The following is a 23,580-nucleotide window of genomic DNA, read 5'->3' as shown; positions in this document are numbered from 1 at the left end:
AGACAGGAACCAAGGAAGGCTGCTAGCAGGCACGGAAGACAGCATTCTCTGGCCACCCACCCTCCGGCATTCAGCCTGTGCCTCTCTCTGGCCAAACCCGCCTTGAGGTCAAAGGGCAGGGGAGCTTGCTGATGTGGTCAGTAGAGGTCAGCCTCCCAGGCATGGACCAGGGGCGTGGAGGATAGAGGGGACATGTAGTGTGAGGCCGAGTAATGGCCCCCAAAGATACCAGATCCTAATCCCTGGAACCCATGGACGCTACTCTACGAAGGAAAAATGGTCTTTTCAGATGTGATTGAATGAAGGATCCTGAGGGGATTATCCTGGATGATCCAAGTGGGCCCTAAATACAATCATAGGTACCCTTACGTGAGGGGCGGAGCTTGGAGCCACACAGCCACAAGCCAAGGAACGTGCAGGTGGCAACCAGAAGCTGACAGAGGCAGGGGACAGATTCTCCCCCACCCAGCCCCAGAAGCCTCCGGAGGGAGTATGGCTTTGTTGACATCTTGATTTTGGCCCCGGGGGACATCAGTGTCGGACTGCTGGTCTCCAAAACCGGGAGGGAACAGCGTGTGTGCTTCTAAGCTTCCATGTTTTTGGCAATTTGTTCCAGCAGCCCTAGGGAGCCCTGGCGGATGGGGAAGGCATGGAGAAATTATTCTTACCCTCAGTGTTTTGGATGACACAACTAAGGCACAGAAACTGTAAAGTAAGTGGTCCAACCGAGCATTTTCTTTTCTAATTTGACCAGGGAAATTTTAATATAAGGAGTTATTAACTATAACAGGTAATAATCTCTAAAGGGGTAAAGGAATATTGTGGGACTCAGGGAGGAAGCCGGAGGAAGGAATGAGCCTGGAAAGGGCCCTCCCCGCCAAGGCTGGAGTTGAGCCCACACTGCAAGAGATGTGGGTGTGGACCCTTGGACTGCGGGGAAGTTGGCTGGCTTGCCCAGACCAGAGCTGGTCCACAGATACTGAGTAAGCAGAGAACACCCCACCCAAGGGCCAGCGGGTGAAGCTGGGAAGCCAGCTTCTAGGACACACTGGGAAGCCATCAACTGGGACAGCACTGAAACTTGATGAGACGCCATCGCCGTGGGCACCCCCGAAACCTGACGGAGGTGAGCGCCACTGAATGCACCCCACACGTGTCACTGGTGACCACGCGGTAAGAGCAAGAAGAAGCCCAAGGAAAAATCAGAACAAGGCAGAAGCCCTGTTCCTCCTGCAGGGTCCCTCAGTTTCCCTCTACTGACAAAGCTTAGCAACCTGCTTACCGCAAAGGGGGAATGTTTAAAGGTTGCAGCTCTATTTTTGCAGAGCAGGTAATAAAGGATGGCTTTGGAGCATAGAGGCAATAGCCAAGTAGTATTATTACCAATTCATTTTGTCAGGTCTGGGAGGAGTGGGGTATTCTTTTCACGTGACTGGCAGATTTCCTTGTGTGTGTGTGGGTGTGTGTGTGTGTGTGTGTGTGTGTGTGTGAAGTGCTTGTTCAAGTCTTTTTGCCAATTTTTTAAAATGTTTATTTATTTTGAGAGAGAGAAGGGGAGGGGCAGAGAGACGGAGAGAAAGAATCCCAAGCAGGGTCCGTGCCACCAACACAGAGCCCGACGGGGGGCTCAACTCAAGACCTGTGAGATCATGACCTGAGCAGAAATCAAGAGTCAGATGCTTAACTGACTGAGTCACCCAGGAGCCCCGTTCCTGCCAATTTTAAAAAATGAGTTGTCACGGGGCGCCTGGGTGGCGCAGTCGGTTAAGCGTCCGACTTCAGCCAGGTCACGATCTCACGGCCTGTGAGTTCGAGCCCCGCATCGGGCTCTGGGCTGATGGCTCAGAGCCTGGAGCCTGTTTCGGATTCTGTGTCTCCCTCTCTCTCTGCCCCTCCCCCGTTCATGCTCTGTCTCTCTCTGTCCCAAAAATAAAAACGTTGAAAAAAAAAATGAGTTGTCTCTTGTTGATTTGTAGTGGCTCTTTATATATTCTGGCTACCAGTTCATTGTCAGATACACATATGACAAAGATCTTCAGCCGTGTCTAAGGCTTTGGGAAATTTTGTCGCTTCTCTGTGTCTCTGTTTCCTCATCTGTGAAATAGAGATAAAGACAAGACATACCTCATAAGGATGTCATGAGGCTTCAAGGAGATAATGTCGAAAAAGTGCTCAGAAAGTTGCCCGCATGTGGTAAGTACTCGTGTTGTCATCAGGCCTGGCATCCAGGCCAATCCAGGAAGAGGGAGCTCCTTGGATGGTCCTGAATTCAAGGGGAGCAATAAATGGTCTTTTGCCAAGGTCGACAACAATTTTGTACAGAGGTGCCCTGGGACAATGGCCCTCCAAAAAGAAAGTTCTGCTCTGTGGTGTTTGCTAATTGCCATGGTGTAAATACTCCCTTCGTGGCCACTTTGAAACTAACGTGGTTTCATATCCGGCTCGCAGAAGCAGACAAGACCCTCCCTAGCCAAGATACGCTGGGGGGGGGGGGGCCCGGAGGCGGCGGAGAGGAGTGACTGAGATAAACAAGGGAACACGTGAAATAAAAGAATCGTGAAATGAAAGAATCCCAAGAGCTACAGAGACAACAAGGGAGCTGTGGTGTTAGGAGGGGGATTACTTTGGCTTCTCAAATGTGACATCTGATCAGAAACAGTCTAGTGCCAACCCGGTGGGAAGAGCATTTCAGCAGAGGGAACAGCCGATGCAAAGTCCTGAGGCCACAGCAAGTTTGGCTTGAGGGACAGAATGAGGGCCGCGGCAGCCGGAGCTGAAGTGAATGTTTGAGGCCGGCAGCGGCATCAGTGTGCTGGCTTGTGTGCTTAGTGGTTTTTGATCTGAAGGTGGAGACAAAGGTAGCCCAGGGCTCCGCTGTGGTCAGAGCAGTGCTGGGGTGGGGGTGGGGGGTGGCAGCTCTAACTGGGGAGAGTACTGAGGACAGGGACAGGGAGGAGGGGACAGAGTAGAAACCGTTTTAAAGGCAAAACCGGAGGCTCTTGCAGAAAGACTGGATGTGGGGGCAGGAAGGGACGATAGATGTGCTTGTGAAGTAAAACAGCCCCTGTGGGGTGACTTAGAAACTCCTGACCCCAAATGTCACAGACTGGGAGGCTGAGACTTCCCTTGCTTCAGAGGCCTGTGGCGGAGGGGTGGGGGGAGGGCGGATGGGGACAAGCAAGCCTCTCCTGGTGGGCCCAGGGAGAGAGGACCCAAGAGGGAGGACAGTACCTAGGAAGTGAGTATATGGTGGGACCAGGAGGAAAGAACTAATCACACGTAGTTGGGAGACACCGAGGCTCTGGGAAGAGAAGGGACTCATCTAAGGTCACACAGCCAAGTAAGTGAAAGAATGGGGAGTCTAGAGTTTCTGCACCTGAGCCCTAAGCCCTGGGTTACCATCTCCTCCCCACTCGCATGATCAGGTCCTGGTCCTGCCCCATTCCCCCTACACTCCTGAGGATGAGGACTGGAGTGAAGAGAAAAAGGAAATTTCACCCCAAAGGCAGTGTTATTCGTGAAATAAAAGGAACTGGGATCCTGGACTCCTGGGTCTGAGGGAGGAGGGGCTGTGGGCTTGGACCCCTGGGTCTGAAGGAAAAGGGGGCTGGGGGTCTGTACTCCTGGGTCTGAGGGAGGAGGGGGCTAGGGGCCCCCCCGACTCCTAAGACTAAGGGAGGAGGGGGATGGGGGCAGGACTCTTGGGTCTGAGGGAGGAGGGGGCTGGGGCAGGACTCCAGGGTCTGAGGGAGGAGGGGGCTGGGGCAGGACCCCTGGGTCTGAGGGAGGAGGGGGCTGGGGGCAGGACTCCAGGGTCTGAGGGAGGAGGGGGCTGGGGCAGGACTCCTGGGTCTGAGGGAGGAGGGGCTGGGGGCAGGACTCCTGGGTCTGAGGGAGGAGGGGCTGGGAGCAGGACTCCTGGGTCTGAGGGAGGAGGGGGCTGGGGGCAGGACTCCTGGGTCTGAGGGAGGAGGGGGCTGGGGGCAGGACTCCTGGGTCTGAGGGAGGAGGGGGCTGGGGGCAGGACTCCTGGGTCTGAGGGAGGAGGGGGCTGGGGGCAGGACTCCTGGGTCTGAGGGAGGAGGGGGCTGGGGGCAGGACTCCTGGGTCTGAGGGAGGAGGGGGCTGGGGGCAGGACTCCTGGGTCTGAGGGAGGAGGGGGCTGGGGGCAGGACTCCTGGGTCTGAGGGAGGAGGGGGCTGGGGGCAGGACTCCTGGGTCTGAGGGAGGAGGGGGCTGGGGGCAGGACTCCTGGGTCTGAGGGAGGAGGGGGCTGGGGGCAGGACTCCTGGGTCTGAGGGAGGAGGGGGCTGGGGCAGGACTCCAGGGTCTGAGGGAGGAGGGGGCTGGGGGCAGGACTCCTGGGTCTGAGGGAGGAGGGGGCTGGGAGCAGGACTCCAGGTGAGGAAGGAGGGGCTGTGGGCTTGGACCTCTGGGTCTGAGGAAGGAGGGGGCTGGGGGCCTGTACTCCTGGGTCTCAGGAAGGAGGGGGCTGGGGCAGGACTCCTGGGTCTGAGGGAGGAGGGGCTGGGGCAGGACTCCTGGGTCTGAGGGAGGAGGGGGCTGGGGGCAGGACTCCTGGGTCTGAGGGAGGAGGAGGCTGGGGCAGGACTCCAGGGTCTGAGGGAGGAGGGGGCTGGGAGCAGGACTCCAGGGTCTGAGGGAGGAGGGGGCTGGGAGCAGGACTCCTGGGTCTGAGGGAGGAGGGGGCTGGAGGCCAGGACTCCTGGGTCTGAGGGAGGAGGGGGCTGGGGGCAGGACTCCTGGGTCTGAGGGAGGAGGGGGCTGGGGGCAGGACTCCTGGGTCTGAGGGAGGAGGGGGCTGGGGGCAGGACTCCAGGATCTGAGGGAGGAGGAGGCTGGGGCAGGACTCCTGGGTCTGAGGGAGGAGGGGGCTGGGGGCAGGACTCCTGGGTCTGAGGGAGGAGGAGGCTGGGGCAGGACTCCTGGGTCTGAGGGAGGAGGGGACTGGGGGCAGGACTCCTGGGTCTGAGGGAGGAGGGGGCTGGGGCAGGACTCCAGGGTCTGAGGGATGATGATATTGGGCCCCGAAGCAGAAGGGAGGTGCGCTCAGGAAGTGTCCCCGACCCGGGGTTCTGGGGATCCGAGGTGGGAAGACGTGGGGACGCCCCGGGCGGGAGGGGGTAGGGGCCGGGCCGCAGTAACAAAGGCCTCTCCCTCCAACAAGCAACCCCCCCTCGGCCCCGCCTCCCCGGCCCCCCGCCTCCCCTGATTGGTCGGCCTTCCTGCCCGTCAGCGCCGCCCCCCTCCCCGGGTCTGCAGCAGCTCCGGCCGCCTCGTCGCGCCCCCCCAGCCCCCTCCCCCCGCCCCCGCCGCCCCCCGGGCCGGTGCAGCCGCAGGCGGGGTCCCCCTCCCCCTCCCCCTCTCCCCCCGGCCTCGCGCGCCCCGGACCGGCCCCCCCTTTCCCCTCCCCCTTCGCGCCGCCGCTGCCGCGATGCCCCCCCTGCGCCCGGGGCCCGGCTCCGGCTTCTCGCCGCCGCCGCCCTGGCCGGCCTGGCCGTCATCAGCCGAGGTACCGCAGCGTCGGGGGCGGGGGGCTCGGCCGGGACGCCGGGGTCCCGAGAGGGGACTGGGGGTGGGGGGGGGGCGCCTCCCGGGCGAGGAAGGGGAGGGCCCCGGACGCCGAGGTCTGGGCCCGGGGGCGGGGGCTGCACCCCCTGGCCGGGAAGGGGGTCTCGGACGTCTGGATTCGTGCCCGGGGGCAGGGTTCGGCGTCCCGGGGGCTCGAGCCTGGGCCTAGGGGCGGAGGTCGGCTTCTCCCGGCCGGCGAGAGAGGGGTCGCGGACACCTGATCCCGGCCTGGGGGCGGGAGTCTGCGGCTCCCTACCAGGGAGGGGGGATCAAACGCTAAAGTAAGGGTCCCTGGGCAGGATCTCTGAACTGAGTTGGGGTGCGGAGGGGAAGTGAGATGCCCCGTCGGGGGTCTTCGTCTCTGAGTGAAGACGGTCCCTGAGGGGGGTCCTGGCCTGAGGGCTGGGGTAGGCGTTTCTGGGCAAGGGTGGGGGGATGGTGCCTTCCCAGGGTCTGTAAGAGAAGGCGGCAGGGGTGTCCGCAGAGCTCCAGACCAGGGCCAGGAGAAGAAGGGGGGCTCTGGGCTCCCAGCTGGGTCATCTAGGTTGGGAGAAAGTGTTGGTGTTTGGAAGGTTGCAGTTACATGGGAGAAAGGAGCTGGTGATCCAGGAAGTTGGGGACCCCGGCTGGGGACTCAGATGTGGGAAGCCCCTGCTGGGTAGCAGGGTTCAGAAGCTGGACTGAGAATGGGAGAGGCAGATGGAGAAGCAAGGGAAGGGAAGGGTTAACATGGGGTCAAAGGGTTAATCTCAGTCCTGGTGGTGCAGGAGCAGGGGGCTGGGGGCTGTTTGTGTGGAATGGGGAGGGGTGACCTGGGCCATCTCTGGATAGCAGGTGTGCAGCTGGACTTTGTGTGTCCCCGTTGGGCCAGCAGCCCAAAGATGGTCCAGGAGGTGCCCCCTGAGGACAGGAGAGAGAGCAAAGAGGCAGGAGGCAGGCACCAGGGTTAATTCAGTGCTTCTGGAGGATTCCCCCAGGCCCTGCCCCGAACCGAGGATCACAGAGTCTGGGACACAATCGGGGACAACATAGAGTCCTCAACAGTCTCAGGGAGGCAGCCACTCTCAGCCTTCCACCCACACACAGCGGGTCACGCACAGACACATAAACACCCGTCACCGAGTCTGACCCAGAGCCGCACCCGCAGACACCCACGGTCTCACAGACATGGCCCCGTGTGTTCAGGACGCCTGTTTCCGCACTCGGGACCCCCAGCCCCCGGGCCTCAGCTGGCTGGAGGCTCATTGGGTCTGAGGTCGGAGCGTTCCTCCAGCCTGACCTGTCTGAATCACCGTCTGACTCTCTGACTGCCTGTCTGCCTCTCTGTCTCTGACTCTTGTCTCTCTAGGTCATTTCCAGAGGCTCCCTAGCTCTGGGGGACATCCCATTTGTCTCTTTCTCAGGGTCTCTGTCTCTCCATCCCTGCTGGTCTCAGCACAATTTGACATCTGTCCCTCCCTGCCTGGAGAACTGTTTCTCATTGTCACACACGCGTGTCCCTGTCTCTTCCTAGCCCCCCTCACGTGCGCCTTGGTCCGTCCGTGTGCCTTTCACTTCTGGGAATTCACGTCCGCACTGGCACCTCTCATTTTTGTCCTTGTCCTCCCCTTGCCTCTTGCCTTCTGCTTCTCCTTCCCCCCCTCCTCGTACCCTGTACCCTCATGAATCCCTTCCTCCCCCCCCTTCCCTTTCCCACCCCCTCTTTTCCTTTGATCTCAAGATAACTTCCCATTTTCCACTCTGAGTCTTGCAGATCCCAGAAATCACTGTTGTACGCACATCCTGGGCTGGGAGCTTCTTGGAGCCAGGAGGCGGTCTGTGACCTAGGTTAAGTCCTTTCCCACTCCTGGGCCTTGGGGTCCCCGGGGGAGATCTGGGGACAACAGGGGACGGGGCGGGAGAATGCGGGCTGAGACAGAGCCAGGTGGCAGCCAGACAGCCCCACCCACTGTCATTTGGGGCGCTCTGAGAAAAAGCCTGGGTCCATGTCTACAAAACTGCATCTTCTCTCCTCTTTGATTCATTTGCTGGTTTCCAAATTCCGGAAGGAATGCCTGCAAGGGAGCAATCCACCACGAGTCTGTAAATCCACCTTGTCCCTGCCCCGCCCCTCCCAAAACGCACACTCCACACTCCGGAGAGAGCCGGTCCTGGCTCTCCCCCTCGCTCGTGCGAACTCAGACACGCAGAGTGGCACTTATATGCAAGGTACTGGTTTGTTTGTGGATGTTTCTCCCGAGATAGAAACAAAATAAGCCCATTTCTCTGCCACTGGCTTTTTTCCACTTAACCTTAGTTCCCTGGCATCCATAGATATCATTCTGTTTTTCATTTCTTTCCTAAATTCTTTATGCCAACACACACACTCACACCCACGCTGACACACCCACACCCACACATACGTATTCACTTCCAGAGATGGTGCAGGCAGTTCCTTTGCTTCCTGGCCGGCTGGCGTGGGGTATTAGGTGGCGTGGGGCCAGCGGAATGAGGCGTGCCAGCCACTGTCCACGGGGCCCTCCGGACCCCCGGTCTGTCTGGACTGGATATTTGACAAATATTTACTGAACACAAAGTCTCCTTTCTGGGCACCGGGGATCTATCTATACGTACACAGCAGTGAGCAAGCCAGACGAACTCAAGGAGCTCTCAAGGAGCTTCCATCCCAGTGGGACGGAGAGAGATCAAAACCTCAAAACAAGCACGGAAGGCAACAGGTCATTTCAGAGAGTGACGGGTAGCCTAAAACAGTAAGACTGACTCGGGACGCGCTGCGCTTGTGGTCTCTGGTGTTTGAGGAAGCCCTCTCTGAGCCGCTGGGAGGGGAGTTTGGACTAAAAGGAGAGCAGTCAGCCTTTCAAAGATCCCCAGGGAACAGTGGAGGCAAAGGTCCTGAGGTGGGAACCAGCAGAAAGGAGCAGCCAACACGTTGTGGAAAGTTCCAGGGCTCTTGGCTCAGCGTCCAGACTCCGGGTGTCCGGGGCATCGGTGCTGGGAAGGCCTCTACACTTCAAGCTCAGCTCAGAGGAAGAGGGGGTCTTCTCACCAGCTCTTCCCTGCCTGAGCCACACCCCTCCCAACACCTCCACCACCCCTCCCTCCCGCCAGCCTCCCCTCTGCCACAGCTCCCAGAGTGACCTTTGCAAAGTCACACACGCTTGCGGGCCTTGGCTTCCTGTCGGGGGAATCCAAGCATCCCCCCATTGGAGGGTCCCAGCTTCACTTATGTCCCTTTGAGGGGTGGCCCAGGGGCCTCCATCTTGTTAGAAATCTCCTTCTCTCTTAAGGAGAGGAAACTCACCTAGCCGTGACCTTCATCGCTTGATCAATCAAGCCCTCATACCTGCTCCCTGGCCAGCTACTAGTCCAGACTGGCAGAGACCCGAGTGGTCGTTCTGGTCACCACCAGCCCCACCCCCAGGACAGGCTGGCACCTGCTGCCTCATCACCCCAACAGCCGGCACACCTATAGTTGTTGGCTAGCACCTAACCAGCAGGCTCTGCGTTGAACCTGTTGCTTGGGTGACCTCCTTTCATCCTCACCACCACAACTCGGGGGTGGGAACCCTGAGTCCCAGGGACCTGAAAGTAATTTGTGCAACCAAACGGCAGAGCTGGGACTCGAACCCCGAGCAGCCGGGTTCTCCAGTCTGTTCTTTCAGCGGCCGGCCATGCTGGCGTGGTGGTGTGAGAGCAGATGCTGACAGGGCACCTGTATACCAGTCGCCGACTCGGGGGTGCTGGGCATAGAGCGACCTACACCCTGCCCCCACCCCCACCCCCAGGGGACTGACACCGAACCAGGGATAGCAATAGATGTTTCCTAAAAAAGGTACTGTTAGGAGCAGCTCGCATTTATTGGGCCCTTTCTGCATGCTAAGCGCTGAGTTAAACGTTTTTCTTGCATGTTCCCATGAAATCCCTCACAAAACCCTCAGAGGGAAGAGCTGCTCTTTTCCCCCTTTTCAGAGATGAGGAAACTGAGGCTCAGACTGCCCGGGGGTCCCCCAGCCAGGAAACGGTGGCGCGGACATTTGATCTCGTGGCACGGATTCCTCGGGGCTTTCTTATCCAGCCTCTCAAGACCAGTCATTCTCCCTACAAACACGTCCCTGCTCTGAGCTAAGCCCAGCTCTGGGGGACACAGCCAAGAATTGGGCCCCCTGGGGAACACCTGGTCAGGTGGGGGAGGCGCCCTTGAACACTGCCCCAACCGAGTCAGAGAGGATCCAGTAGAGAGTGGAGACACTCTCGGTCTTGAACAGTCAGGGAGGTCCTCCCGGAGGAGGGGGCATTTGAATTTGGGTCTTGAAGAAGGAGTAGGAGTTCAAGAGCTGGAGACACATGTTGTAGGTATCTCTTTACATTCATCCTTCCAGTAAGTATTTCCCAAGGCCTTCCAGGGTCAGGCCCTGTGCTGGGAGATGCTGAGGGTACATACAGACCTGAGTCAGACCCAGGCTCTGCCCTCGAGAAACTTCTAGTCTGATGGGGGAAACAGACACAGATGGTCACCACAGTGTGTGATATGAGCTCTAAGGGAGGTAGTCCAGGCATTGTGGGAAAACAGACCAGGCTTGGAGGGGTAGGGAGGGCTCCCCAGAATTGAGAGAGAGTTTTCCAAGCAGAATTCCTACCGAGTGGATCTCATGTGCACCAGCTTGCTTATACATTAAACATCTCGCGAGGCCTCCTATGGGCCAGGCCCAGAGCCAGCAATGCTGGAACCCTGGAGGTGGGTCAGACACAGGCCCCACCTGGAGGGGCTCCCATCTGGTGAGGGAAGCAGGCTCAGACAGGATCCAGGGTGATCAGGACCGAGAGAGAGAGAGAGAGAGAGAGAGAGAGAGGCAGGAGCCGTGCTCAGCGACCAACTGGGTGTGAAATGACTATTCCCACCCCCACCTCCACTTACTAAAGCCCAGAAAAGGGAAGGGACTTGCCCAAGGTCACACAGCAGGGAGGGGGTTCCTGATCCTGGAGTCTGGGAATTGTGTGAGACAGATTCACGGACCCAAGACATCCAGATTTATAGACACGGGGACCAGGAATCCAAGACCCGCCTGAGACGTGGAGTCCTTCATCACGAAGTCTCCTGGGACTGCCCTCGGCTGAGCCTGGAGCTGGGTGTGCCGGGGACACAGATGGTCTGAGCCAGGCTCTGGCCAGGAGGAGCAGGTTGGGGAGGCAGCTGAGTCTGATCCAAGGTGCCCTGGGAGCGGGGCAGGAGCTCATCCCGGCACATATGGGCTGTGTCTCCTAGGAGAGGCCTCATTATTCCAGACCCCTGGAGAAGGAGAAACATTTTGCCATAAACGGTGGCACGATGAAGAGAAAGGTGGGGAACACAGAGCTGGGCCACACATGCACGAGGGGAGACAAAGCAGGAGAAGCGACCCCAGGGCCTTTGTCCTGGAGGCAGCAGGGAGCCACGGGAGGGGCCCCGGGCAGCTCTGAGGGTCGGGGATTTCCCTCTGGAAGGAGTGTGTGCCTGTGTCTGTCAGGACATATGATTAAGGTCCTGCCTGCCTGTGTCTGTGGGCCTAGCTCCTCTGGGTGGCTCCTGGCTGTGGTCAGGGGCTCAGCCCAGGAGCCCTCAGTTCCCAGGGGACCTGGGACAGTTCCGTCCTCACCCCTAAGCCCACGTTTCTCCTGTAACCTTGGACAGTGGTTGTCACAGGGGGCGGAGGGGGGATTTTTGCCTTCTAAGGGGCGTCCGGCGATACCTGAGGCATGTATGGTTGTCACCGCTGTGAAGAGGGGGGAAGCTACTGTCATCTGGTGGGTAGAGGCCAGGGATGCTGCTGAACATCCCGCACTGCGCAGTCCCCACGGGGAAGAATTGTCCGGCCCCGGCTTGGGAATGTATGAGCAGGAGTGTGACCAATCCTCTGTGTGTGTGTGTGTGTGTGTGATCCGATCGTAGGTGACAGCGTGACTGTGTGCACCCGATTCTTGGCCCAGGGCAGCCCCTTTGTGTTGCGAGGCTGTGGCCGTGTAACTGTCTCATTGCACACCGTAGCTTTCTGCACGACTTTCCAGAGGGCAGGGGCGTGGGCTGCTGAGCATGGCCCTCAGGCTGGCAGTGTCAGTGTGACTGATTAGGCCGGCGTGGGGGGCCGGTGAGAGAGAGAGAGAGAAAGAGAGAGAGGTGGCCCCCTGGATAGGGCTGTAACCGCCCGTGCGTAGACTGCACCTGCGTGTGGGGGGCTGTTGGCATCAGCACGATGTGTGGGTCTAGTTGTGTGTGGTAGGGTGACCTTGGGCTGGCTGCGTGTCCTGGGCTGTGTGTCAGCGGGACTGTGTGCGCCCCCTTGCCTCTGAGCAGGCCCCATCGCCGTTCCTGTGTCGGAGTGCGGGACCGTTTCCCCCTCCGGCCCTGGCTCCGTGTGCCTTCCCGGGCTCTGGTTCTGTGTCTGTCCCTGTGTGCGTCCGTCCCCTGGCCGTCTCCTGCTGTCATCAGGGCCGTGTGGCAGCGGCCACCGCACGCAGCTCGGGGAGTGACTCTGGCCGGGCTAAGGAGCTGCAGGGTCCACCCCAAACCCCACGACCCGGGGAGCCCACCGCACTGGCTCTGCCCCAACCCGGTCCTGAGGGGCTGCTGATGGAGAGGGCCCCCGGGAGTCATTGGGGACGGCACGGGCAATTAATTCATTAGATTAATTAGCTCCTCATGCCAGGGCGGGGGCAGGGCGGCCCCATTGCGAGGCCCTCCTTCCCCAGGCGTCCAAGGTCATCCGGCCTCCTCTCCCCCGCCTGATGCCGTCTCCAGCCGCCGCCTCCGAATGCCCAGCCCCCACTCCCTGGCCCCAGTCCAGCCCGCTGGCCACGGTCCACAGAGAGATGAATGGGTGGGGGTGGGGGCTGTGCCGGGCGACGGTGCCCATGAGCGGCGTTGGGAGGGGGGGGGGGTGCGGGCAGGCGTGGGCGGGCCCCTGCAAGTGTGCCCCGTGGCCACGGGCAGGCGGGCGTGTCTGCAGACTCGTGTGTCTGCCGAGGTCTGCGTGTGACTGTACACGGTGCCCAGGGGGTGTATTTGTGCATCTGTGATAGATGTGCGTCAAGTGGATATACGCGTGCGTCTGTGTCTGCGTTTACGCGTCTGGGTGTCTGCATCCGCATGTGTGGGTGGCTCTGTGTGTGTTTCTGTGTATTTCTGAACTCGTGTGCCTACGCGCGAGCACGTGAACGTGTCTGAACATGTGTGCGTGCGCCCAGGTACACGGCTGTCTGTGTATCTGCACGTGTGTGTCTGTGCATATATACATTTAGGTACTTGTGAGTCTGTGCATGTGTATGTATGTGTCTGCGTGCAGTATCTGTGAGTGTGTGTGTGCGTATATCCACACGTGTTTATGCGCTGTCACCGGGGTGCTGTCTTAGTATCTGGAGGCGTGTAGGTCTGTGCGTCCAGGTCCGTCTGGATCAGTGTGGGCTTATGGGAAGGAACACGTTGCATGTGCTTGCTCTGCGCGCGTCTGCTGTGCGTCTCGGGAAACACCGAAGGATGCGTGTGCCCGCGGGGTTGGGAGATGCCTGTGTGGGCCAGGGCACGTGCGTGTGTGTGCACATGTGTACGGTCCCCGCTGAGCTGCCGAGCCGAACTGGCCCTCCCGTCCGCAGGGCTGCTGTCCCAGAGCCTGGAGTTCAGCTCTCCCGCGGACAACTACACGGTGTGCGAAGGCGACAACGCCACCCTCAGGTACCTCCCCCCCCCCCCCCATCTCGGGGACTCAGAAGATCACCCAGTCCGACTCTTCACCTTCCTTAGGGGAAGCCGTTCCCCCCATGCAGAAGCATCCTGGTCCCTGTCACTCAGGAGAGGTGGTGAGAGGCACCGACTCTGGGCCTGGCTTCCTGTCTGGGCCTCCGTGTCCCCATCTGCCAAATGGGTAGAGGAATGATAACCACTGTAGAGGCTGTTGTGGAGATTCAAGATTTTGCACACACTCTCTGAGTTTAGAAAGCAAGGCATATTGTGACTGCTTAGCAAATGAGAGCCAGCCTTTTTTCCCCCCAGATCAATGCTGCTCCCCACACTGGGTCTGCCCCCCTCTCCGGGCCTCTGTCCCCTTCTCTGGATCTCTGCCTCCCTCTCTCTGGATCTCTCTGTCCGCACCCCCCCTCGGGTCTCTCTGTCCACCCCCCCTCCCGGGTCTCTTTCCCTTCTCCCCGGGTCCTTGTCCCCCTCCCCCTGGATCTCTGTCCCCCTCCTTCTGGATCTCTGTCCCCCTCTCTCTGGATCTCTGTCCCCCTCCTTCTGGATCCCTGTCCCCACTCTCTGGGTCTCTGTCCCCCCCCCCGGGTCTCTGTCCCCTCTCCTCAGGTCCCTGTCCCCCTCCCTCTGGATCTCTGTCCCCACTCTCTGGGTCTCTATCCCCACTCTCTGGGTCTCTGTCCCCCCCCCAGGTCTCTTTCCCCTCTCCTCAGGTCCCTGTCCCCCTCCATCTGGATCTCTGTCCCCCTCCTTCTGGATCTCTGTCCCCCTCCCTCTGGGTCTCTGTCCCCCTCCCTCTGGGTCTCTGTCCCCCTCCCTCTGGATCTCTGTCCCCCTCCCTCTAGATCTCTGTCCCCCATCTCTGGGTCCCTGTGCCTCATCTCTCTGCATTTCCGTCTCTCTCTCTCCCAGAGTGCCCCAGATACTTTTCCAGTTTCTAGCACCCCACAATCACTCAGTAACCATCAGCTACCATTTCATTGTGCACTTAGGCTCACACTTTCCCTCTCTGAGGCTCAGTTTACCCACCTGGAAAGTGGGCACAGTCACCTCGGCCTCACGGGGCTTCAGTGGGAACTGACCGTGCAGGAGGCCTTCCTCCCCCCACCTCCGAGCCCCCACAACGGTAGAACCTGGGGGGGCAGGCTGGGGTGGGGGAGACAAAAACTGTCCTCCTGTGTCCTCCCTGAAGCTGCTTCATCGACGAGCACGTGACCCGCGTGGCCTGGCTGAACCGCTCCAACATCCTGTACGCTGGCAATGACCGCTGGACCAGTGACCCGCGGGTGCGGCTGCTCATCAACACGCCGGAGGAGTTCTCCATTCTCATCACCCAGGTGGGGCTCGGCGACGAGGGCCTCTACACCTGCTCCTTCCAGACCCGCCACCAGCCATACACCACTCAGGTCTACCTCATCGTCCACGGTGAGCCCTCAGCGGGGCCCTGGGTGGCGGAGAGGGTGGAGGGCGCCGGGGGGGGGGGGGGGTGGAGACTGTCGGTATCCTCGCCAAGTGCCCGCTCCCTGACCCTGGGGACACGTGGTGTGCGAGGCGGATACACCCCCTGCCCTCGCAGATTTCAGCTGAGCAGAAGGAGGGACAGGCACCCGGAAAGTGACCCTTCAGCATGACAGCTGCTAGGACAGGAGAGCTACAGGGGTGAGGGGGTGCTCCGAGGAAGATCGTGGTCATTCGCTCAGCTCTGTTGGTTGAGCACCTGCCACGTGAAGGCACTGCTCCAGGCCCTGGGGCTCGAGGGGGCAGGAGACAGAGAGAGTAACGGGACAGAGCTCAGGGGGCTGCCCCACGTGGCACCAGAAATGGTCTGGAGGGCCGGGGGCCGGTGGACAGACAGGAACCCAGAGACGGAGACAGCCCAAAAGGGCCACGACGAGGCCCGACTCAGGAGCCAGACCACCCCCCCTGCTGAGGGACCCTGAGCATCCGAGGAGGCCTCGGACTTGCCATCTGCAGAGCGGGGAGGACTGTCACACGTCAAACCCAAGACTTCGTCAACTGGAAGGGGCAGCTTCATTTTACGCTCTGCCAGAAAAGACAGAAAGCACCCCATCATTTAAATGCTGGCCTCTCATGTGGTCTGATTGGAGCCACGTTCAAATGGCTGGAAGAAATAGCCGTACACATTCTAGCTGCCGACCCTGGCAATCTCTGGGGCGCCTGGGCGGCTCAGTTGGTTAAGGGTCCGACTCTTGATTTCCGCTCCGGTCACGATCTCACGGTTCGTGGGATCGAGCCCCACATTGGGCTCTGTGCTGACACTGCACAGCCTGCTTGGGATTCTCTCTCCCTCTCTCTCTCTCTCTAAATAAATAAGTAAACTTTTTTTTTTTTTTTTTTAAATAGCAACATTAACCTCAGAGGGTGGTAGGGTAGTGAAGGTTTAATGAGCTAACTTTTGTACAACATTTAGAACGGGGTTACCACGCTGGAAGCACCATATGAGTATTTGTTATATCAACTAATTGTTTAATATAAGAATAATAACAATTAATAAATAAACGTAGACAGAGATAAGGGAGAAAGTCAAACCAGAGGGCAGAGGAACCAAGTTAGGAGGAAGGTAAAGAGAGAGAGAGACAGAGACTGAGAAAGAACGAGAAAGGCAGAGATCAGGAGTTAGACCAGGAGCCAGACCCAGAGGCAGAGGAGAAACACAGAGGAATTCTTACAGAAAGACAGAGGAAATAATTGGCTGGACTCCTGGGTCTGAGGGAGGAGGGGCTGGGGGTCCGGACTCCTGGGCCCTGGGAGGCCGTATTCACCCTCTCGCCACCTCTCCCCTCCCGGCCTGCAGTCCCCGCCCGCATCGTGAACATCTCCTCGCCCGTGACGGTGAACGAGGGAGGCAACGTGAACCTGCTCTGCCTGGCCGTGGGACGGCCGGAGCCCACAGTGACCTGGAGGCAGCTCCGAGGTGAGGACCCCTCCCCTGACCCAAAGCCCCTTTCCCCACTCCACAATCTGGGCCCCTCGATTCCCCATATCCCTAGCTAGACTCCCGGACTCCTCCTTTCCCCCTTCCCTGGTCCCCCTAACCTTGGTCATGGTTTGATTCCCCCACCCCCACCTGATCCCCTTCCCTGGTCCCCCTAACCTTGGTCATGGTTTGATTCCCCCACCCCCACCTGATCCCCTTCCCTGGTCCCCCTAACCTTGGTCATGGTTTGATTCCCCCACCCCCACCTGATCCCCTTCCCTGGTCCCCCTAACCTTGGTCATGGTTTGATTCCCCCACCCCCACCTGATCCCCTTCCCTGGTCCCCCTAACCTTGGTCATGGTTTGATTCCCCCACCCCCACCTGATCCCCTTCCCTGGTCCCCCTAACCTTGGTCATGGTTTGATTCCCCCACCCCCACCTGATCCCATTATTTTATCAACAGCCCCCAGAGCCTTAGAGCCTTCACCACCTGCCGTCCCAGGCCTGGGCCATTTCCTCCAAATCACCTGCTAGATTCCAGCCTGCCCCCCGTCCCCACCGCCAGTATCTCTGGTCTCCCCCCAGCAGCTCACATAATTCTGGGTTCTGAATCCCTACCACTAACCCTGAGTCAAGCGATGGCCAGTGGCCCCTACCCCTATTCCCATCTCCTGGTCACCTCACTACATCTCGCCGGATTCCCTAGCCCATCAGTTCTCAAAGTTTGGTCCCCAGACCAGCAACAGCAGCATCACCTGGGAGCTTGCCAGAAACGCACATCCTGGACCTATCCCAGACCTAATGAATGAGAACCCCACCTCACCCCACCTGACCCCAGCTCCCCGCCCATACCACCACCACCAGTCCGTTTTAACAAGCCCTTGGGGTGATTCTGGTGATCGAGCTGAGAACCACTGCTCTAGACTACCCCCAAACATAGCAGCAAGGTACTGGAACCTGAGATTCCAGATCGCCGGATCTCTCTCACCACCGTTTTCACCTGGATCTCCACCACCATTCCCCAGATCCCTAGATCCTCATTGACTGGGTCTTTGGAGACCAATGGTGCTTATCACTCAGCCCAATAACTAGGTGTCAGATCCTGGATCCTTTCCCGCTGGGTCATCTGAGCCCCACAAGCCTGGGCTTGAGATCCTGGCTTCCTGGATGCCCTTAGTCCAAAATGTCTTCTGAGCCCAGTGATGTGTTATAAGACCCCAAATACCCGGATTGCTGATCCCAATCACTAGATCCTGATTCACTGAACCCAAGAACTAGATCCCAGAACTCTGGATCTGCCCCCACCTTCCACCCTCACCCCTGCCTTGGGTCCGTATTATCTGGAGCTTTCCGAGCACCAAGGTCCTGGGACTGTCCCCACTGGGTGCTCTAAGCCTCATGATCTGAATCATGAGCTCCCAGATCCCTGGATCCTCCCATTGCACCCCCCAATTCTAGGACCCTCCCCGTTGGGTTCTAGTTACTAAGCCCCACACCCTCATTCCCTGCCAGACCCCTAGCAAGAGATCCCAGGCTGCTGATTCACCCCCCACCCCAAACCTCCCGCAAACCCTTCCTGGCTCCCACTGACCCGGGCACTCCAGGCCCTGCGGTGCCTGCCCCGCTGATGTGTGTCCGTGTTGTGCCCGTGTTGTCCCGTGTTAAGTGTTTGTGTCCGGCCCCGCCCCCACCCCTTCCCTCCCCGCACAGACGGCTTCACCTCAGAGGGCGAGATCCTGGAGATTTCGGACATCCAGCGGGGCCAGGCCGGCGAATATGAGTGCGTGACTCACAACGGCGTTAACTCTGCGCCAGACAGCCGCCGTGTGCTGGTCACAGTCAACTGTGAGCCCCTTGGCACTGGGCACGAAAGTGGGGGCAGGCCCTGGGTCCCTGGGGAGGGGGAAGGGGCGTGCTGGACTCCTGGGAAGGAGGGAGGAGGGAGATGGGGACGGAACCCCCGAGTCCCCACCCGGCTAGGAGAATTCGCTGACTCTCACCCCTCGCCAGATCCTCCGACCATCACGGACGTGACCAGCGCCCGCACAGCCCTGGGCCGGGCCGCCCTCCTGCGCTGCGAAGCTATGGCGGTGCCCCCCGCGGACTTCCAGTGGTACAAGGATGACAGACTGTGAGGACAGCACCGGGTCCGGCCCGGGGAGGGGTGGGGAGGTGGCCGAGCCCTAGGTCTCGAGAACTGGGGGAGTCCAGCTTCTGGGGGATGGGGCCCAGCTTCTAGCGAGACTGTGGGGACTTGCTGAAAACCTGGGTGTCACAATGAGCGTTGGAGCCTGGTCTCAGGCTGTTCAGGGAGAAGTTCAGGGGTCGATGCTGAGGCTGTGGCGGGGAAGCTGCAGAGGACCATTGGGGCTGGGGTCCAGCAGAATCTGGGAGCCCGTAGAGATTGGGGGCCCACGCCAGGAGAGTCCAGTGTCCCCGAGGGGCCCCTAGGGGTGCCTGGAGAGAGGGGTGTCAGTACGAATGGCCCAGAGATCCATAGGGGGCTAGAGCCTGAGGCTAGGGGCCTCTGGGGTAGGGGGCAGAATACGGGGTCTCTGGGAAATCAGGGAGCCTGAGAGCTGCGTGCAGTGGGATCTGCGCCCTGAGGGGGTCCCAGGCCAAGGTTCCAAGGCCCGGTCCCTGACCCGGGTCCCCGGCAGGCTGATCAGCGGCACAGCCGAGGGCCTGAAGGTGCAGACGGAGCGCACCCGCTCGATGCTTCTCTTCGCCAACGTGAGCGCCCGGCATTACGGCAACTACACGTGTCGCGCCGCCAACCGGCTGGGAGCGTCCAGCGCTTCTATGAGGCTCCTGCGTGAGTCCGAGAGGGAGGGGCGGGGCCGGGGCGAGGGGGCGGGGATCGGCGGGAGGGCGGGGCCGGGGTCGGCGAGGGGCGGGGCCGGGACTGTCCCCCAGACGGACTGCCAACTTAGGAAAGAGGTCGACCCTGAGACCCAAGCAAGGCGACTGAGCAAGAAACCCATTCCCTCAATGAATGTCGATTCACTGAGTGCCCACTAAGGGGAGGGCTTTCGGCGCTGGGGACACAGCAGTGCCCAAAGGAGACAAGGTCTTGGGGACTCGCAGAGCTTATGGCCTAGTAGTAGTAGAAAGGCAGTAAATAAGTAGACACTTAAATAAAATAAAAAGCAAACAAAAACGTACATAAAGAAGCACCAAAAAAAAAAAAAAGTGGATATCGATAAGGGTGACGGAGAAAATAAATAAGGATTGGAAATGGTAGCGTTAGATAAGCTCATCATCAGAAGTTTCCTAGAGAGGATAACATTTGAACTGAGACCTGAATGGTCAGAAGCAGCCAGCCCGGCCAAGATCTGCGGGAAGAGCTTTGCAGGCAGAGGGAACAGTATATGGAAGGGCACAGTGAGAAGGCTAGCATGACCTGAGCACAGTGATCACGTGGAGGCTGAGACGAAAGAGGAAGGGAGGGGCAGAGTCTCATGGGCCATGGAAAGGATTTTGGATTTTATTCTACTGCAGAGTGAGGCCACCAGAGGCTATTAAGCAAGGGAATGAATGACCTAGTGGTTGGTGCTTCAAAAGAGAAATCACTTTGACTGCTATTTAAAGAATGGCCTGTAGGGGGGGTGCAAAATGGAGGCAGGAGGCTCCGCTCTGTGGCACAAAGTCTCTGTATGCGGAGACGTTTTGAAGGTGGAGGAAGAAGGAAGTGGGGGTCGAGGCGATCACAGGTTTCGGCTTGAGCACCTGGGTGGATGGGCACGTAGTAGTAAAGTATTGAAGTGGAGAGATGCTGGGACGGGTGCAGTAGCCAGTCTCGGGGAGGAAAGTCAAGAGGATCATTTTGGACGTGCCGACTCCAAGACCCTTCGTGGCCATACTGGATAGACCGAAACTGTACGACGGAGAGACCGACGTGGAGAGAGCCCCGGGCTGAGGCGGTGAAAAAGAACATCTGGGAAAGACGGAAAAAGAGAGAGGGACTGAGTGGCAGACAGAAACAAGTGTCGCTAAGTGTCTTAGCGTCTCTGCCCCCAGAGACAGGGCAGACACAAGGCACCGGGAAACACACATGGGGTCTCCCCTTCCCAGGCCACCCCCGCGACCCTCTGTCTTTCCCCAGGCCCAGGATCCCTGGAGAACTCAGCCCCGAGGCCCCCGGGGCCCCTGACCCTCCTCTCCGCCCTGGGCTGGCTGTGGTGGAGGATGTAGGAAGAACCCAGCGCAGCTCGCCTCCCCCCTGCGAGGGGCCTGAGGCGGAGAGCGAGAGAAAAAGGGAGAGCCAGCGCCGTGGGTCTCGAGGGGGCGGAAGAGCTCTCTGCCACCGAGGAGGAAGAAGAGAGGAGGAGAAGCAGGAGGAGGAGGAGGAGGAGGAAAGCTCTTTAGAGAACCCATCACTGTGAGGGATAACGCAAAATTATGCATCTTTCTACAGCCATTTTCGCCACCGTTCACGTTTCCGATTGCGACCCACCCCCGGCCACCCCACACCCCTCTCTTAGCTCAGGCTGTCAACTGGATCGTGTGTATGTAGTGGGTGTGTGTGAGCATGAGCCTGCACGTGTGTGTATGTGTGGGGGGAGGGGCTCAGCAATCTTCCCTCCCCTAACACCCCCATGCCCACTGCCCCCCAGTGCTGCTGCCTCTCTCCTCTGGCTGGAGGTAGGTATGTGGGCTTCGTGGCTGGAGCTGTGAGGGGAGGTTTTCCAGGCCCCCTGCTTCCCCAGTGTATGCACGCACCCCACCCCTTCCCCTCCCTGTTAATAGAGTGTCTCCTGGGCAGGTTGGGGGTGGGGAGGGGTGTCACGCTGTCACGCTCGCCTGTCAAGCTATCATTCAGCCTCTGCGAGCAGGTGAGCGATCTCCATCTTGGCCCGGGGCCTCATTGCTGTCAACCACCAGCTGCCTGTAGCCAGAGGCCCCATCGCTGGCTCAGCAGCCTGAGACCTTCCCACTTTCCCTGCCCCCCACCCCGACTTTCTGGCCCCCTCTGGGCCAATCGGTGCTTCCATCCAACTGTCAGACCGGTGCCTGTGGCCACCTGTCTGCCTCAGTGCTTTGCCCTCCCCGACCCCCGACTCCCCTTGGCCGCCCGCAGCACCAACCAGCTGCCCTCCGTGCCCCCGCGGCTTCCCACGGGTGTGGGCTTGCTGGTCCCCCACTCCCCCACTCCCTGGCCTCTCTCCCAAAGGCTGACCTGACCGCCCTCACACACACTCACATAGACACACACACACATACCAGCGACCGTGGCCAGCAATAGGCCCCCCGGCTCCGGCTGCACTGCAGCTGGTGACCGGCTGTGTTCCCCCCCGAGGGTGGGCAACTTGTCAGGAGGGCGTGCTGAGAGGCTGTAACCCCAGCTCTGAGGTGGGAAGACACGATCTTGGCACACATCACACAAAGTGGGGGAGAGAGAGGCGTCACACAGGCATCCCTAGTCCAGTCCAAGATGTCAAGTCTCCAGCTCCGACTCCTGGGGGACCCGCTATAGACACTCGCCCCAAACCACACTACCCAGAGCTTGGGGGGGGTGGGAGGAGCTCAGAGCAGGGGCAGGGGGGTAAGGGGCAGTGACTGTACCTCAGACGGGGGCGTGGGCCCCATCCCACATTGTCTTCCATTCCCAGGGTCCAGGGGATGGGGAGGGGAGGGGGAGGGATGCAAGGGAGGGGGCGGGGGGCCCTGGGGGCCTTGTGTTCCGATTCATGGGGAGTGTTGAGACCACCACACCAATAAACGCCTTTTTCCAAAGTCTCTGCCTGCAAGTATCCGTGTCATTAAGGATTTGAGTGAGTGGAGGGCAAAGGGTCATGGTCATTGGTGGTGCCTCTCCAGCATCATTTCTGCCTTCTCTGTCTTTGGTAGATTTTGATTGGCTTCAGCCCCTCGGCTAATGAGTTCCAGAGCTGTATGGATTCACAAGATGCTATTCCACTGGATAATGTAGCTCAATGGTGTGAGGTGTATCTAGATGAGTTGCTTTTCTCCATTACATGGAAGATCTTGGGTCTGTGGGGATAGCAATGGTGGGGAAGATAGCACGTAGAGCCTGAGAATGATACAAACACTGAAATACAGAGTGGCAGGGGGAGGGGGAGCGAGCTAAAGAAACTGAGTCCATGATGCCATCGTTCGAGTAGCTGGACCAAAATTTACCTGATGCCCACTTTCACTTACATAAGCAACACAGCCCCCTCTATGTAGAAGCCAACGTGTGTTAGGTTCCTCACTCTAGTGATTAAAAAGGAAATGAAAGCTCTGATACAGAAATGATATCAAGGATCCAGGTACCCAGGACCCCAGGCTTCTTTCCAAAAAGATCTAAGAGCTCTATTTCCCAAAGGCCTCTTTCACCCCAATCTTTAACCAGAATACCTCACATCCTTTCCTTCCCTGAGACAGATGCTGGTTGCCCTTGCTTTGGTTGTTTCCTCCTTCTTTGCTCTCAGACCCGCCTCCCACAACACAGGCTGAGATACTTGGTTTCCCAGCCTCACTTGCAGTGACGTGGCTAGTTTGGGGTCAATAAGGGGACTTTGCCAGTAGGCTTCCAGGAAAGTTTTTTCCTCGCTAGTGAGGTTGGTCGAGGGAAGGGGTGTGGGAAGGGAACCTTGCTCCCTTCCTTTTGCCTTCAGATACAGTTGTGTGAAGAGGTGATGCCTGGCACTGTGGCAGCCATCTTGCTACATAAGACAATATGCCAACCCACTGGGGGTGGCCAAGCAGGATGTAGAGAGCTCAGGTCCTTGATGGGGTCACTAAGTTGCTGAGCCAGCCTGAAACCACCATCCATTTTGCCACCATTTATTTTGTTTCTTGCGGCCAAGGGAATCTTCATTGATGCACTCCCTAAATTTCCAATGAGAAACCCAGCTAAAAAAGAAAGACATCATTGGGGACAGCAGCTGCAAGCCCAGCCTTTCGCTGGCACCGAAACATGTGCAGTATTTATTGATTGCCTGCTATGTGCCAGGCTCTGTGTTAAGTGCTGGGGATAAAATGACACGCACAGTCTCTGCCTTCCTGAAGTTCTCAGTTTAGAGACGGAGTCAGAGGCTAAACAAGTACTTCTGTATTTATGTTCGAGGAGCAGAAGGGTCAGGGTCAAGGCAGGTTAGGGTCATGGGTTAGGAAAGGGTCTCCTAAGGTTGTAATGGTTACATTTTTAGGGTTTCTGGACCTGATCCCAACATTGGGGGGTTCCCCCTGTGAGAAGTAAAGGAGATGATTCATTTTCAGAAATATCAAATAAAAGCTGTGCTGTCTAATTAACAATAGATTTACAACCTATTGGAAATATGTACGCACCTCCCCCACCACCACAATGGACTCCCAAACTCTTAGACA

General features: G+C 58.9%; 1 protein-coding gene across 1 annotated transcript; it reads left to right on the top strand.

Annotated features, from left to right (window-relative positions):
• The first annotated feature begins 2,138 nt into the window (after window positions 1-2,138).
• On the top strand, window positions 2,139-21,984 carry IGLON5 (IgLON family member 5). The gene is made up of 9 exons (XM_043601005.1): window positions 2,139-2,193; window positions 5,258-5,533; window positions 13,216-13,294; window positions 14,502-14,734; window positions 16,125-16,244; window positions 17,959-18,093; window positions 18,259-18,379; window positions 18,909-19,063; window positions 20,354-21,984. Exons 1-9 carry the CDS (start codon window positions 2,139-2,141, stop codon window positions 20,440-20,442), a joined length of 1,263 nt encoding a protein of 420 aa, XP_043456940.1. The 3' UTR covers window positions 20,443-21,984.
• The last annotated feature ends 1,596 nt before the right edge of the window (window positions 21,985-23,580 follow it).

Source organism: Prionailurus bengalensis, chromosome E2 (genome assembly GCF_016509475.1).
Source record: "Prionailurus bengalensis isolate Pbe53 chromosome E2, Fcat_Pben_1.1_paternal_pri, whole genome shotgun sequence".
Lineage (NCBI taxonomy): Eukaryota > Metazoa > Chordata > Mammalia > Carnivora > Felidae > Prionailurus > Prionailurus bengalensis.
Note: the sequence above shows the minus strand (reverse complement) of the source record. Positions and strands in the feature narration are given on the sequence as shown.

Bases quoted from the DNA above. Each gene is read 5' to 3' on its own strand.
- IGLON5 (XM_043601005.1), top strand. From the start codon at position 2,139: ATGAGGCTTCAAGGAGATAATGTCGAAAAAGTGCTCAGAAAGTTGCCC. The intron at 5,534-13,215 runs GTACCGCAGCGT...TCCCGTCCGCAG, and splicing joins CCTGGCCGTCATCAGCCGAG to GGCTGCTGTCCCAGAGCCTG. The intron at 18,094-18,258 runs GTGAGCCCCTTG...ACCCCTCGCCAG, and splicing joins TGTGCTGGTCACAGTCAACT to ATCCTCCGACCATCACGGAC.